The 14,764-nt window shown below is 39.5% G+C and overlaps 1 protein-coding gene across 1 annotated transcript in view; it reads right to left on the bottom strand.

Annotated features, from left to right (window-relative positions):
- Positions 1–614: 614 nt before the first annotated feature.
- The window catches only part of LOC136879242 (dipeptidase 1), an 860,664-nt gene continuing 846,514 nt past the window's right edge, over positions 615–14,764 (bottom strand). The window contains exon 11 of the mRNA XM_067153050.2: positions 615–1,066. Within this exon, the coding sequence (XP_067009151.2) occupies positions 965–1,066 (102 nt within the window). The 3' untranslated portion in view covers positions 615–964. The remainder of the gene's footprint in view (positions 1,067–14,764) is intronic.

Below are 14,764 nucleotides of genomic sequence, written 5' to 3'. Positions count from 1 at the left end.
ACAGATAGATGTGTATTTGATCTTTGAATAATATTAGCCATTTTTATTAATGTTAAATATATTTTCTCAGTTACTAGGTTCGTAGGAAGAAAATTGTGCGCAGTCATGTAATATAGAATGGAGGTGCATTTCAAAATAGTGTATTACTTGAGTTGATATGAAAACTGACTGAGGATCGCTATTCAGAATTATAAATGTACACCTGACATCAATTCGCATGATATCTTGAAATCTTCAAATTCTTCGTTACGTAATCACTGTTTCAAATGTGTCTTTGTGATGAAGGCAGTGCTATAATTTGAGACACGTCCCATCAGAATAAAAGGAAATCAATGAAACTTATTTTATGGGTTGTTTCATTTAGTTGTTCATAAAGCTGATTCTGGAGGTCAAAATTACGTCATGAAAAACTACTTATTTTGGCAAAACATTTTTCATCTTTATTAAGAGCAGGTATAACAAATAGTTCGATGAAATACGGGAAACTGGACTATCTTCATTATATTCGCTACATTCTCAATAGGACTGTTGATTATAAACAAATGTCTTTTCTAAATTGCCAGCAATTTGGAACATAAACAGTCCTTTTGATGAAAAGTAATGAATAACATGAAATTTAAGGTTCAAATATCCCACATAATATTGAGAATCATCAATTAAAATTGTCATTTGTATTCTTCCTCAAAATCAATCGCCTAAAACCTTCCACTTACCGACGTAGTAGGCCTCAACCGACTTCTCAATTTTTAGGCCAATATATGTCTTTCCCTGTTGAGTCGAACGCGGTACAGATATTCGGATCGGAAATAATGGTTCAATTAATGAATAATAAGCTTCGACAACATATCGTCGAATAGAAGTGTGAACCGATGTCGCTACCTTAGTAATCTTGAGCCCGCTGGGAATTCTCTCGACACACTTGTCTGAGCAGGAAATAGATGCTGGTAAAACACACAACAAGTGATCAGGAACCGAGATACATGCAGTCAGTGTGGCCTTCAAGGTAGTTGGCAGGTATTAGCTCCTCTACTGGCATCACTGCTGCTAGACGCCACTTTTCTCGCACCTGAAACACCATTAAATATTATCAATCAACTTATTATCAATAAGTTACACAGGAATAATCTCAGTTGTTAAATAAACAATTATTTCAGTTTCCTTTATCATTTCACACTATATGCATGTTGAATTTTATTAATTAGGTCTATTACATATTATTCCCCAATAACAGAACTATTTGTATGGAGTTCGACGATATAAACATCGAATTCTCTCCACGTATACATATTCAAATGTTCATGAATGTCCACAAGTATGCTGATACCCTTCCTCCAAGAATCGTCGCCACATAACTGAATGGGGGTAACTTATCGATAAGGCACGATTCAAATGACTCGATCTATGCCACCTGATTGCCAGGTTATTGGTATAGGGAGAAGGAAAGGGCAGTATTCGAGGTATGAAGAGGGGAATTGTATACGGTAGGGCACATACCTTTATGTTTTTAAATTTATTCACTTTGTATCCAGAGGCTTATGTCCAATGAGAGGAGCTCCTCTAAGTCAACCCCACACGCCCTGTCAGTGAAATGGTGCATCACCCTGTCATATGGATTTCGAGCGCGTGCCCTTGGAGAATCTGCCCTTTCCCAGCTCATGGTTGTTCTCTACAGGGTTCCTGATGATAGACCTGCAAATGTTCCTTCCCTTTACTCTTGACCATGCTATCAATATGACGATGACGTTGCTCAGGGAAAACCGGGACAGCCTCGAAGGAATAGTCGACCAGTGGTAAGAATGCTACCGATCAACTTGATGAAATGAGACTACTCTGAATGTAGTACCCAGGTGGATGTAATATTTATAGTAAAGAGTCTTTCAAAGAGTAGCCTATATAAAATCTGGTTCTATTGCTATGACTTTTAAAGAGTATCTCACTCCGAAGAGCTTAGTACCAAGCGTTCAACGTTACGTCATATGATGACAGCCTGTAAGAGAACGAGACACGAGTCAACGAATGCCGCCACTTTGAGGTGGCATCAGGTTACAGGTGTACCGGTTCTTTATCACCAGAAGATCTCATAGTGCCTCATATCCAAGATTCATCGCACAATTTTCCACCCGTTGGTGCTTTATGGGGAGGCTGTGGAAGTTTTAAGTCCCATCTACAACGACAGAGCAAGTCAATTCGAATGGAAGGTCAGAGTCTGAAAGATGGACCCTGCATCACCATGGGAACAACATGAAGTAGCAGTAACAGAAGAAGAAGAACTCGTACAAGGTATATCGACTCATAGTAAAACTATTTTCTGATCAAGGTACTTTCATGCAGGCTACACTTGCCCGTGTGACACAACAAAATTATTATACAGTACAAAATTTAAGCGTTAAGTCAAATGACACCAGTTCTTCATGAATACATTATCCTGCACTTCAATATAAATATAGGTTGCGTGTAATAACTCTTCCTTGAAGAATTAATCCATTAACACGGTCAATATTTTCCTCCTTATTGCTATACTTCTTCAGAACTGAGTATGAGTTTGTTCCTTTCAAGGCTTTACGTTTAAACCTGGTGTATACTTAAAAATTGATACTAACAACTAATTTCTGACCAGAGTCTAAATTGGCTTATGCCGGGCTGAGTGGTTCACGCGGTTGAGGCGCTGGCCTTCTGATAGTAACTTGGTAGGTTCGATCCTGGCTCAGTCTCGTGTCGGTAGATTTATTGGCAAGTAAACTCCTGCGCGACTAAATTCCGGCACCTCGGCGTCTCCGAAAACCGTAAGAGAGTAGTTAGTGGGACGTAAAGCAAATAACACTAATTAAATTGGCTTATTCCATATTCTTCTCCGCGTACTACCACATTCAAACGATGAAAGCAGTTAGAGAACCAATTGCATGAATAGTGTTTTATTAACCCTAAAATTCCAGTCAAAACCTGGTTATCCTACCACATGTTTTCAATGAGAGGCGGCTTCTTTGTGTTTATTTGCTGGCCCCGTGGTGTAGGGATAGCGTGCCTGCCTCTTGCCCGGAGGCCCCGAGTTCGATTCCGGCCAGGTCAGGAATTTTTACCTGCATCTGAGGGCTGGTTCGAGGTCCACTCAGGCTACGTGATTACAACTGAGGAGCTATATGACGGTGAGATGGCAGCCCCGGTCTAGAAAGCCAAGAATAATGGCTGAGAGGATCCGTCGTGCTGACCACACGACACCCCGAAATCTGTAGGCCTTCGGGCTGAGGAGCGGTCGCTTAGTAGGCCATGGTCCTTCCGGGTTGTTGTGCCATGGGGTTTGGTTTGGTTTTCTTGGTGTTTATTTACAAGCAGATCGAGAATATAGATTATTTGAACAGGAGTTATTTTATTGATTCAAATATTGAATGATACAATTGAATTATGGACGAAACAAATATTCATAGTAAAGGTGTGATTCTGAAATAAAGTACAGTTTCAGTTTCTCCTGCTTGGACTCTAAACTACACGCTGCAAGCTCCTTGGTGGTCATCCATAAAAGTATATTGTACACCGCTCGGTCGTTTGCAATTTCTCGCCGCGTGTTTCTCTCTCTTTTCCTCCCTCACTGGTCCACGATGTCTACTCGGATCGTAAAACAGTCGATACAGTGGCAATGAAAGAAGACAGACTTCTATTGAAAGCTGAAACAGATCATAGGAATTGATAGCGGTCTCAAAGTATTACTCTGTAAGTGATATGCGAGCTCCCTTACAAAGTTAGAATATGTGAAGGTCTATTCAATCAATTCCATAGACAAGGACATTGATTGATGTGAGCGTTGGTCCGCTTTCAGCCCCAGCTAGAATGTCAAAGTGTCCATAATGCTAGAAGACACGCTGAGAATTCTCCTCAACAGTGATACGTAATCGATAGATATATAATGATGCCTCATCCTGGGCTCCATATAAGAGATAGTGTGGTTTAAGATCAGAATTCTGGGAAAGTTGAAAGAGAAAAATAAATTTTTTGTTCGAGTGTTAAAGAGTATCAGTCAGAAGTAGCTGCATTTCAGGATGCAAGTTTGAAGTTCTGAAAACAGAGAGAGTGTTAATTGTAGAGATTTGGAAATTAACAGGCCTACATCTATACATATCAAGAAATTGTATTTTTTTAAATAAACTGTTGCAAGTTAAAACAGTGAGTGGAACTGTGAGAACACGATATAACTAACTTACAATTTTACTCCCTGGCACGAAAGATACACAGTATATGAAATGAAATAAAAAAAAACAGAACATAATGGTTAGGAACACCCGAACGATTGTACCACTGAGGTTGCGTGACATCACCTGACTCAAATTTGACTTTGGGTGAAATAGATGATTTGTTAAACAATAAATTCGATACAATTTTGTATGAATGTAATTAAAGCCTATTTATTAACTGACGATCTTTCTTTCTTCTTTTTAAATTTCCTTTTCGTCACACTGACACATATACAGAGTGGTCGGAAACAAAGTGAAGGGCTAGAAGGTTGGTCATACTGATAAATAATTTTTAACAAATAATCCGATATCTCTTGTCGTTGTTATTTTATCAGCTGCTGAAGTTAGCCAATCAGACCTCTTCGCGGGCGAATTTAACTAGACTTTCCGAGGTGGTGTTAATAAATCTCTACGTGGCTTAAAACCGGTTTGAGAGTCATACAGAGAAATCAGCATCGAAAACAAACACACCTGAGTTTCATCCAGTGTCACCGTAGCGCACTTACAAGGGACCAATCCTGTCAGCTCGGAGTAAAATATCACCCCTTGCTAAGTTATCTTCGATTAGTGCCCTCAAGCCACGCGCAGGTTAGCAACACCGGCTCGCCAAGCTCGTTTGAATTCGTCCACGAAGCGATCTGATTGGCTAACTTGAACAGCTAATAAAACAAAAACGACGCGAGATATCGAATTGCTTTTTTCACAATTATTTATCAGTATGACCAACCCTCTAACGCTCACATACCCGGTCCATATTGTTTCCGACTACTCTGCAGATCTTATGGCGATGATGGGATAGGAAAGGGCTAGGAGTGGGAAGGAAGTGACCATGGCCTTAATAAATGTACAGCCTCATCATTTGCCTGGTTGTGAAAACGGGAAATCACGAAAAACCATATTTAGGGCTGCCGACAGTGGGCTTTGAACCCATTATCTCAGAATGCAAGCTGATAGCTACGTAATCCAAACCGCGCGGCTACTTGCTCGGTACCTGATTTTATCATTAAACTGTTATTTATTTGATGACATTACTATTACAAACCAACTTACCTGTCTGGTCGTCTAGCGACGCGGGTGGCTAGTTATATAGTCCGAGCATCATGTTTCAAAACATCCGGTAATATTCTAAATTACGTACACCATGTAACTTCTTATGCCTTTGCTGGCGAGTTCTGCAGTGAACTATGTCTTCTGGTGTGGGCTATAGCAATTGTGTTACTTTCATTGATCTGTCTCAGTGTTATCCTTGACAATATGAAAGTGACTGAGGTATGAGCGATGCTAGTAATGCCATTCTTTATGCAGCCAGTTCCTGATATTAATGGTGTGAAAATGTTGCTCATAGGATTGGTTGGTGCATGCATTTCAGTTAGCTTGGCAGGCGGATATGTAATAGCAAATTCTGGCTCATTGATGAAAGCAACGGGAAACTACCTCAATCCTCATTTCCCTAGTATGCCTCTTCAGTGATGCCTAGGCCATCTATGACAGCTTATATTGGAGCTGTTGAAGATCCAACCAGCCTTTGGGCTGAGGACTGAACATGCATGTAACTTCTTCGTTAATCGCTCAAGGTCTACAGCAATATCACCTTTATGCTGGGAGTAAGATTCGAATTTGCTTAAGGTCCCATTAAGTACTTTTACGGTTTTCAGAAACGCCGAGATGCCGGAATTTAGTCCCGTAGGAGTTCTTTTTACTAGCCAGTAAATCTACCGACACGAGGATGACGTACCACCGGACTGAGCCAGGATCGAAGCTGCCAAGTTGGGTTCAGAAGACAAGCGCCTCAACCGTGTGAGCCACTCAGCCCGGCAAGTAACACTATCAATGATACACACACCCCGGGCCGAAATTTGCATTCAGAAATAAATATGAAGGAAATTAAGAAATATTCAGATTTTGGATCCCCATATAATTTCGTCCCTGAGGATCACAGAGAATCCAATGTGATAGCATTATCTTGATATCAAGAAAGCTTTCTAACGGTACCACATATGGGAATCGGAGCTGACATTTAAATTGTCATATCACCGAGTTAAGTTGAAACGATTCCATCTTCACATTCTGGACCGCTCCCACACAGTGCTTTACTTTTGAGGTTGGGGCCGCTATGTTTGCGAATGTAAGGCAATTAAATCACAAACAAAATCATATTCCAGTCAAATGGTACTTCAGTCATTCGGATCGGAGCTTTGGTTCCGGAACTAAAAACCCAAATGTGATCACGTAATCTCATCACACTAAGGTTCTTATTAACGTTGCTCCTGCGAAAACCGCTATGCGATAATCATGTGGAACAAATACTGACCCGCAGCACACGTCAAGAGCGAGAATTCTTCGAAGATACTCGCACAATATTGAATCTTAGATGATAGAACCTCACCGGGCCAAGTTATAAGCTGAAATATTTCACATAGCGGTTTCGCATGTACAACGACGATTTTGTCGCTGAAGAAACAAAATGTTATTCCTATCCATTATTTTCCTTAAAACTGGTCACACCTTTCAGCCACATATCGATAAGCAGTCCACCAGATTTTTTTTTTATATTTTCCTCATTTTCCTATGGTAATCTGAGAAAGGAAAACGAACCTTGCCGTACCGCACTGTAGGAATGTACGTTTGCTGACGTATCTACGCACTCCTATAGCATAATGTATTTATGGCTCATTTTCCTTTACACATCTGCATAGGAAAATTAACACAACGAACGCTGTTCTGATGGACTGCATATCAATATGTGGCTGGGAGACGTGACCAGTCTTAAGTAAAAATGGATAGGAAGAGCATTTTGACATACGAAGTTTTTTCTTCACAGACAATATGTAGGCCCTATGTATCCTTATCTTAAAAACCTCGTTACGTCAAAAGTATGTACGTCTTATACATACTTCTATGCTTGGAAACTTACGTAAGAAACTACCCCTTATATCTTCTTTAATGAATAATACGAGTAATTAAGTTCATTCAATGGGAGTGTGAAGCGATTTAATAGTTCATTCAAATAACATTTCTGTAGTCTCCATTTGATTCTATTTTTAACGAAGTAAATTAAATATTACAGTTGGAGCTAATGCCAAATGGAACAGACAAATTTCCTGAAACGTTGTCATGTAACGATTCACAAATTTATAAATCTAGAGACTTACTTACTGGTCGGCGCTTCAGTCCTTGTAGGTCCTTGGCCTCCTTTATCACCTGCCTCCATTCATCTCGGTCCTCAGCTTTTCTTTTCCAACGTTTAACTCCTAACTTTCTAAGGTCATCCTCAACATCATGAATCCATCTTTTCCTGGGTCTTCCTCTCCTCCTCCTTCCATCAAGTTCTCCTATAAACACCTTTTTAACGGTGCAGGTTTCTGCCGTTCTCTGAACATGACCGGCCCACCTCAACTTGCCAGGTCTCTTCAATGTCTTAACATTCCACGTTGCTAATATAATATCCTTTTCCTTCTCTTTAGTCGTTTTTCTCGCCGGTTCGTCACCAAGTTTTCCAGTCCTGCTTTATTCATTATTAAGGTATCCGTAACAGTTGTTTTTATACGAGGTAGGGGAGTTAACCCTACGCTCAACCCCCAACCTGGAGGACCAGGGTATCACTCTTAGTCTGGATCATCACCTTAGACCTGTCCGGCTTGGGTGGCCCTACCAGGAGCAGATGCTCCCGCCGGCATAGCTCTAAGGATCATCTGACCACGCAAGCCTCCAATAAACACCCAGCAAAATATATTTTGCCTTCGTCAAGGTGGTGATACCTTCGGGAGGTAAATCTAGAGACACCGAATGAAAATAAAATTATTTATTGAAATTAAACACAATGTGTACATATGTATTAAAGGTTACAATTTGTCATTATTTTCTTTTGGTACACCACTTCGTTGGTTTGGTTTTTTTTTTTTTACCAGTCTTTGGCAAGTGTGCTGATACGTTGTGTTTGTTCAGTACAGTTCATCAGGTGGTACCTAGGACACGTCATTCCGCAGAGACGGCAGATACATTCTTCGTTTGGGGCGTGAAATCTGTTGGTTAGGCATATTTTCCCGTGGAATCCGTGGACACCGAAGCGTGTGTATACATGGCGTAGTTTGTAGTTTGGGCCCTTCCATTCTCTGTTCTTCATAACTTCCGTTTCGTAGAGACCTTCAGGTATCTGCTGGGCTTTCTGTCTCCTTTCTTCAAGGACGGCAGTCGATGCGGCGGTGTCTGGTAGCCCGAATGTTTGTTTGATGTCTTCCAGAAAGAATGTTTCGTCTGCCATTATGTATGACATTCGATTCTCTGTAAATTTTGAGATCTGTAGGATCCGTTTCAAGTACCTGGCCTTTATATTTTCAATTCTTTTCATTCAAACATGAATGAAAATAAAAGAGGCCGAATAATTAGAACACAGATACTTAGCTTTAGTATTCAGTGCGAGTAAGGGCCAATGTTGGCTTATATTAACTTTTTCTCTGCCGGTTTGTTTGATACAGCATAATGGGAAAACGGACGGAGTAATAACTTTTAGTATTCTGGTGAAGGGTAAGGGAAACAAGGATCATAGATAGGCACTCATTTCAGTATTCAGTTTTAAGGAAAGACGGCTTGACATACATATCACACAAGCAATCAGAGTTTTCAGGAGCCCAAAGTGACGACCTCTTCACTTTCTGGCAATTCAGATTATTATATTTATCACAGAATCGTAAGCTTCCCTTGGTGGTCATTCATTTAATAACATTCTGGCCTACCTTTTGGTATGCAAAATCCTAGAATAAAAACTAGAATTATTTCGGAACGTTCTAAAAATACTCCTAAATACATAATTGGCTAGATTTATCACAGAAAATTCAACGCTATCTCTAAATTTCATAATCTGTGATTGTCAATAGGTTATAATATAATTAAATATTTTTATTTCAGTGCTCCTCATGTTAAAATAACTTATAGCTATTTTTACAAATATGCGGTGAATGCACAGCACATGCTTTTAAAGAGAAAGTAATAATCGAATATTAAATGATAGGGTTGAAAAATTTCTCATAGTAAAAATGTGTAACATAAATACATAGACAAGCAATGAAAAACAAGCGAGTATTGTAAGGTGGGATTCTCCATTCAACCTTACCGTAGTTGAGTTGATGCCAATGCGGGACCAAAAATGAGATTTATAAGTTGTAGTAAAAATGTAAGATCTGAAAGTAGCTTGAGGTAATAGGAAAGTGAGAATTAAAACTTACAACCTGTTTTCCAATCACTGATAGGGTCAGGGATGGAATGACTGAAGCCCCCATCTTGCGACGAGGATAGGAATTGTGCCGGCTGCCGAGGCCTGTCGCACTACTCTGCGGCAATGATTAATGACTGACAAATGAAATGATAATGGAGAGTGAAAGATGACCGGAGTACCCGTTGAAAAAGCTGTCCCACCTCCGCTTTGTCCAGCATAAGTCTCACATGGAGAGACCGGGATTTGAACCATGGAACTCAGCGGTGAGAGGCCGACGCGCTGCCGCCTGAGCTACGGAGGCTACTGCTAATAGAAAGTTATTTTAATGTAAATAAGTTCGTTGTAATACAATAAACTTGGCCTATGCATTACAAGGTTAACATTAGTATAAATAAAATAATAGGTATTACTGAGAAATATAATTTATTACCATGTATTTTCCGTATAATTTCTCATTTGAGAAATTATGAAACGACGTTTCGTACTAGGAAGAGGACTGAGGATTAGTGCTAGCAGCATGCATTACCATCGGTCTACCGTACACATACGGAATTTTACACTTCCAATCATCAACGTGCAACAATCTATTTTCACCCTTCTGCTTTCTCCATCACCTTCCTCTCAACACCCTCTACTCGTGGCCAAAAAATGACCAATACGCAATTGGTGGCCCACCTCACCACTGAAGTGGGAAAGAAAATTGGAAACAAGAAGTAAGCAAGTTTCCTTACAGTAGAAACAGTAAACGATTAATGATGACTTTTCGATTTTATTGAACACCGCAATATAGGCACGTGTTCTTGTAAGATGACTGGTGACTATGAAACATAGACACTGATAGATAGGGCTCGGATGTTTAGGAAAAGTCATAGTTTTTCTTTGTCTCTATTTTCTTGCCTGATTGGATTTTGGTGCGAATCAGGTGATTATCGTTACAATTAAGTGATTTTTATTTGTCATATCAATCCATATTTTGGCTATATTTTGTCATTAAGTCATATTTTGAGCTATTTTAGTAGAAACGTCATATTTCTGTCATATTTCGGCGGTCTAACGACAGCTGTAACTGTGCAAAGTCGTCTCCAACTTATCGAATGCGAACCAGTGTTCACGAAACTGCTTCTCGATATCACATCTGCAGTTAATAAAAGTGAAATACCGTTTGTATAGAATGAAGGCAATGGGATTCCCTCCACCTTTTACATGAGTTAAATACGCACCAATAACCTTGTGACATAGAAAGGAGCTTCTCTTCTCACAAGAATGTGTTAAGTGACAATCGGAGGACTTTCGCGCTTGATGCTTTGAAGATGAATCTTGTCATAAACTTCACTTCCACCCGCGGAGAAGAAGGGAAAAGGTATGACAGTTTGCACTATAGGCCCTGCCGCCCTACCATAATGTATTGAAAGACATCTACCTGATTCGTTTCGTGGTGCTCAATTTAAAGTTTAACGCATTTAATAATATTACCTAATGAAAACAAGGGCTTGGAACGTTCCAAAATATTAAAAAAAAAGATAGATTTCTAGTTTTCTCGTATTTCAAACCATCACTACAGGGTGCAAATATGTTTTGACTTTTAAAATGTTGTGTGATCTGATAGTTTTATCGAACTTAGTGCCGGTACCTTATAGCTAGGTATTAACAAATGTCCGGTAAGTGAAACAAGGACAAAAGACTGAATAACTGCTAAACATGTATGTTCAGAAAATTAATATGAAAGTAAGAATAAAGAATTTAGTTTAAAAATATGTATCAAAGGCATTGCCCTCTCGATTTATAAATTACTAAAACATGTCCATATTTAGATTAGTCATTTTCGGGTCATATTTTGTAATTTTTACGTCATATTTCTCCACTTTTGAGGTCGTATTTCGTCACTTTTGAGGTCAAATTTGCTTCCTTATTTTGGCGATTTTTAGGTCCTAAACATCCGAGCCTTACTGATAGATGATGATATCTCATTGCTCAAGTGCACAGAAATGAATATGGAATTGATAATGGACTTCCGTGTATTGATCTATATCAACTTTTTTTTTTTTTTTTGCTAAGGGCTTTACGTCGCACCGACACAGATAGGTCTTATGACGACGATGGGATAGGAAAGGCCTAGGAGTTGGAAGGAAGCGGCCGTGGCCTTAATTAAGGTACAGCCCCAGCATTTGCCTGGCGTGAAAATGGGAAACCACGGAAAACCATTTTCAGGGCTGCCGATAGTGGGATTCGAACCTACTATCTCCCGGATGCAAGCTCTCAGCCGCGCGCCTCTACGCGCACGGCCAACTCGCCCGGTATATCAACTTTTTGAAATGCAAAAGACTTACTAGAAGAGATATGGAAATACACATTTATTTTTACAGAAAATCGGATGGGCAGTGTTTAACAACACTTACTTAATTTTTGGGACTAAAACTGTGCAATTTCTATACAAGAGCGTTAAAAATTGAATTAAGTTCTGAAAAATATAATTTCTGATCAGCTAAATTTTATACGTGTTTCCTGACGAGGAATCAAAACAGACATACGGCGTGGTCGTAAACAATGTGAACTGGGTAGATGAGCGTTAGAGCGTTGGCCATACTGATATGTAATTTAAAAAAATACGTCGATAACTCGCGCCGTTGTCATTTTATGAGCTGCTGAATTTGGACAATCAGATTGCTTCAGGGGCAACTCCAGATGGGCTTTGCGAGGCGGTGTTTCTAAATTTGTACGTTGCTTATGACCGACTTGAGAGCGCCAATAGAAGAAATAAATTTCTCCAGGGGAGGGACTTGAATAAGGACCTCATTTCTCGGCATGCCTCTCAAGACCGACCAAGCCCCGTGCGAATTAACAACACCGCCTCGTAAGGCCCATTTTAATTCGCCCGCGAAGCGATATGATTGGCTAACTTCAGCAGCTGATAAAATTACAACCGCGTGACATATCGACGAAAATTTTTCAAATTACTATTAGTATCACCAACATTCTGTCGCTCATATATTCGGTTCACGTTGTTTGCGATCACCTTTATTCGCCATAATCATATTTTGCCCTAAATTACAAATTTATCTTTGAATATCAGTTCTACCTAAAACCTGCATATAACAACAGTTGAAGAAATTCCAACTTCTGATTCTTTATATCTGATACATTTTAATGCGCAAACTAAGATAACGGAGATATTCAGCACTTTCACTAGCCCGCCTGGTGGCGATGGTCGTTAAGATGTTGACCGGCTTAAGATCCGAAGGCGGAAAAGGTTTTCAACATCAGAATATTGACCGGCAGGGTAAGGAAGGTGGTGACATACAATTTCGAATCACTAGGTTGTGTACCAAAAACTGGATTCAGTTCCAAGCCTATCCAAAGCGTACATGTGGAATAAGGGCATATGACGCTCTTGATCGTGATTCGTCTGTCAGATGGTTTAAGTTAAACTTGGAGCAGACCACTTGGTGTTGACAGCAACAAGTTATGTGTCGGCACCAAGTTTCACTTCCTTACATCATCATCGTCCGGCTCCATGGCTAAATGGTTAGCGTGCTGGCCTTTGGTCACAGGGGTCCCGAGTTCGATTCCCGGTAGGGTCGGGAATTTTAAACATAACTGGTTAATCCCCCTGGCACGGGGACTGGGTGTCTGTGTCGTCCTCATCATCATTTCATCCTCATCACGACGCGCAGGTCACCGATGGGAGTCAAATCAAAGACCTGCACCTGGAGAGCCGAAGTCCTCGGATACATCCCGGCACTAAGAGCCATGCGCCATTTTTATCATCATCATCATCATCATCATCATCATCATCATCATCATCTCATACCCAGACACCCACGGGCGCCAAATGGAAAGACCTGCAACAGGCGAGTCGGACATATCGTCGGACACCCCCGGAATCAAATAAATAAATAAATAAATAAATAAATAAATAAATAAATAAATAAATAAATAAATAAATAAATAAATAAATAAATAAATAAATAAATAAATAAATAAAACTTTCATGACTATTCAGACTTTTTACGCTTTATCATCAATCACACAGTTCGGCAGACTAAAACATTTTCCAATATGATTTAACGTAAACAGCCGGGCTGAGTGGCTTAGACGGTTGAGGCGCTGGCCTTCTGACCCCAACTTGGCAGTTTCGATCCTGGGTTAGTTCGCTGGTATTTGAAAATGCTCAAATATGTCAGCCTCGTGACAGATTTACTGTCACGTGAAAGAAATCCTACGGGACTAAATTCCGGCACCTTGGCGTCTCCGAAAACCGTAAAAGACTAGTTAGTGCCACGTAAAGACAAAACATTATTATTAGCAACCCAAACAGGGAGAAGGTAGAAAATTTGAATTTGTTCAAAGAATGGAAAGGGCTAATATGCTTTGTTCTATTTGCGTGTTGATGCAAATACTTTTATATTGAAGGGGGAATTTTGCCAACTGGGTCAGTGGATATATTAAATCCCATTTGTATACTGAAAAACAAGCACATACTTGGACATTAATTAAAAACATCTAACAGTTATTTTCTTACTAAATTATTTTTGCCCGGAAGTATACAATTAGGCCATGCGACAAAGCGTTTCATGTCAACCGGAGAGCCAGCTAATTATCTTCTTCTCTCAACCATTATGATCGCAAGTTGTTCAATAACCCGTCAGGGGTGCGTCGAGCAGTTAATTATCAATATAATGTGGCCGATTTTCACGATATTAACAGTGAAATAAATACAATGCTATATCCCATTTTATTTCCGCAGTTTACTTGGACATTTTCTTAATGCCTTTCCTTTATTAAAACTTCGCGATGGTTAATCTACATTATTGGCTCCAAAAAGCAATTAAGGAAGTCTATAGCAGATAAAACTTTAAGCAATTACTGTGAGAAATGTGTAACCAGACATAATTAAAGATAGGCTGGCCACGTCTTAAGATAGATATAGATAAAAGCTTGCAAACTTATGAATGGTGCCTTCTGCAGTTTTAATAATAATAATAATAATAATAATAATAATAATAATAATAATAATAATAATAATAATAATTGTACCGGGCGGTACACCTCCACTCCGCTAATTTAAAATGTGCGCCTGTTGAAACTCCTCTGCTGGAGGAAGTCTGAACTTTATTGACGGTATTAATTTTCTACCTTCTCAGAAGATGTCACTACCTGTAAATTTTGGAGTTTTAGAACTGTGTCATTTTTGATGTGTTTTTGTTTCGCTTGAAGTAAGAAGTGTGAACTTTCTCTTCTAGAGGACACTACTGAAGATCTACAATAGTGCAACCTAGTGCGGAGTCAAAGAACTATTTTGTTGGAGAAAATTTAATTTCAAGAGTTTGTT

Source organism: Anabrus simplex, chromosome 8, assembly GCF_040414725.1.
Source record: "Anabrus simplex isolate iqAnaSimp1 chromosome 8, ASM4041472v1, whole genome shotgun sequence".
In the NCBI taxonomy this organism is placed as follows: Eukaryota; Metazoa; Arthropoda; class Insecta; order Orthoptera; family Tettigoniidae; genus Anabrus; species Anabrus simplex.
Note: the sequence above shows the minus strand (reverse complement) of the source record. Positions and strands in the feature narration are given on the sequence as shown.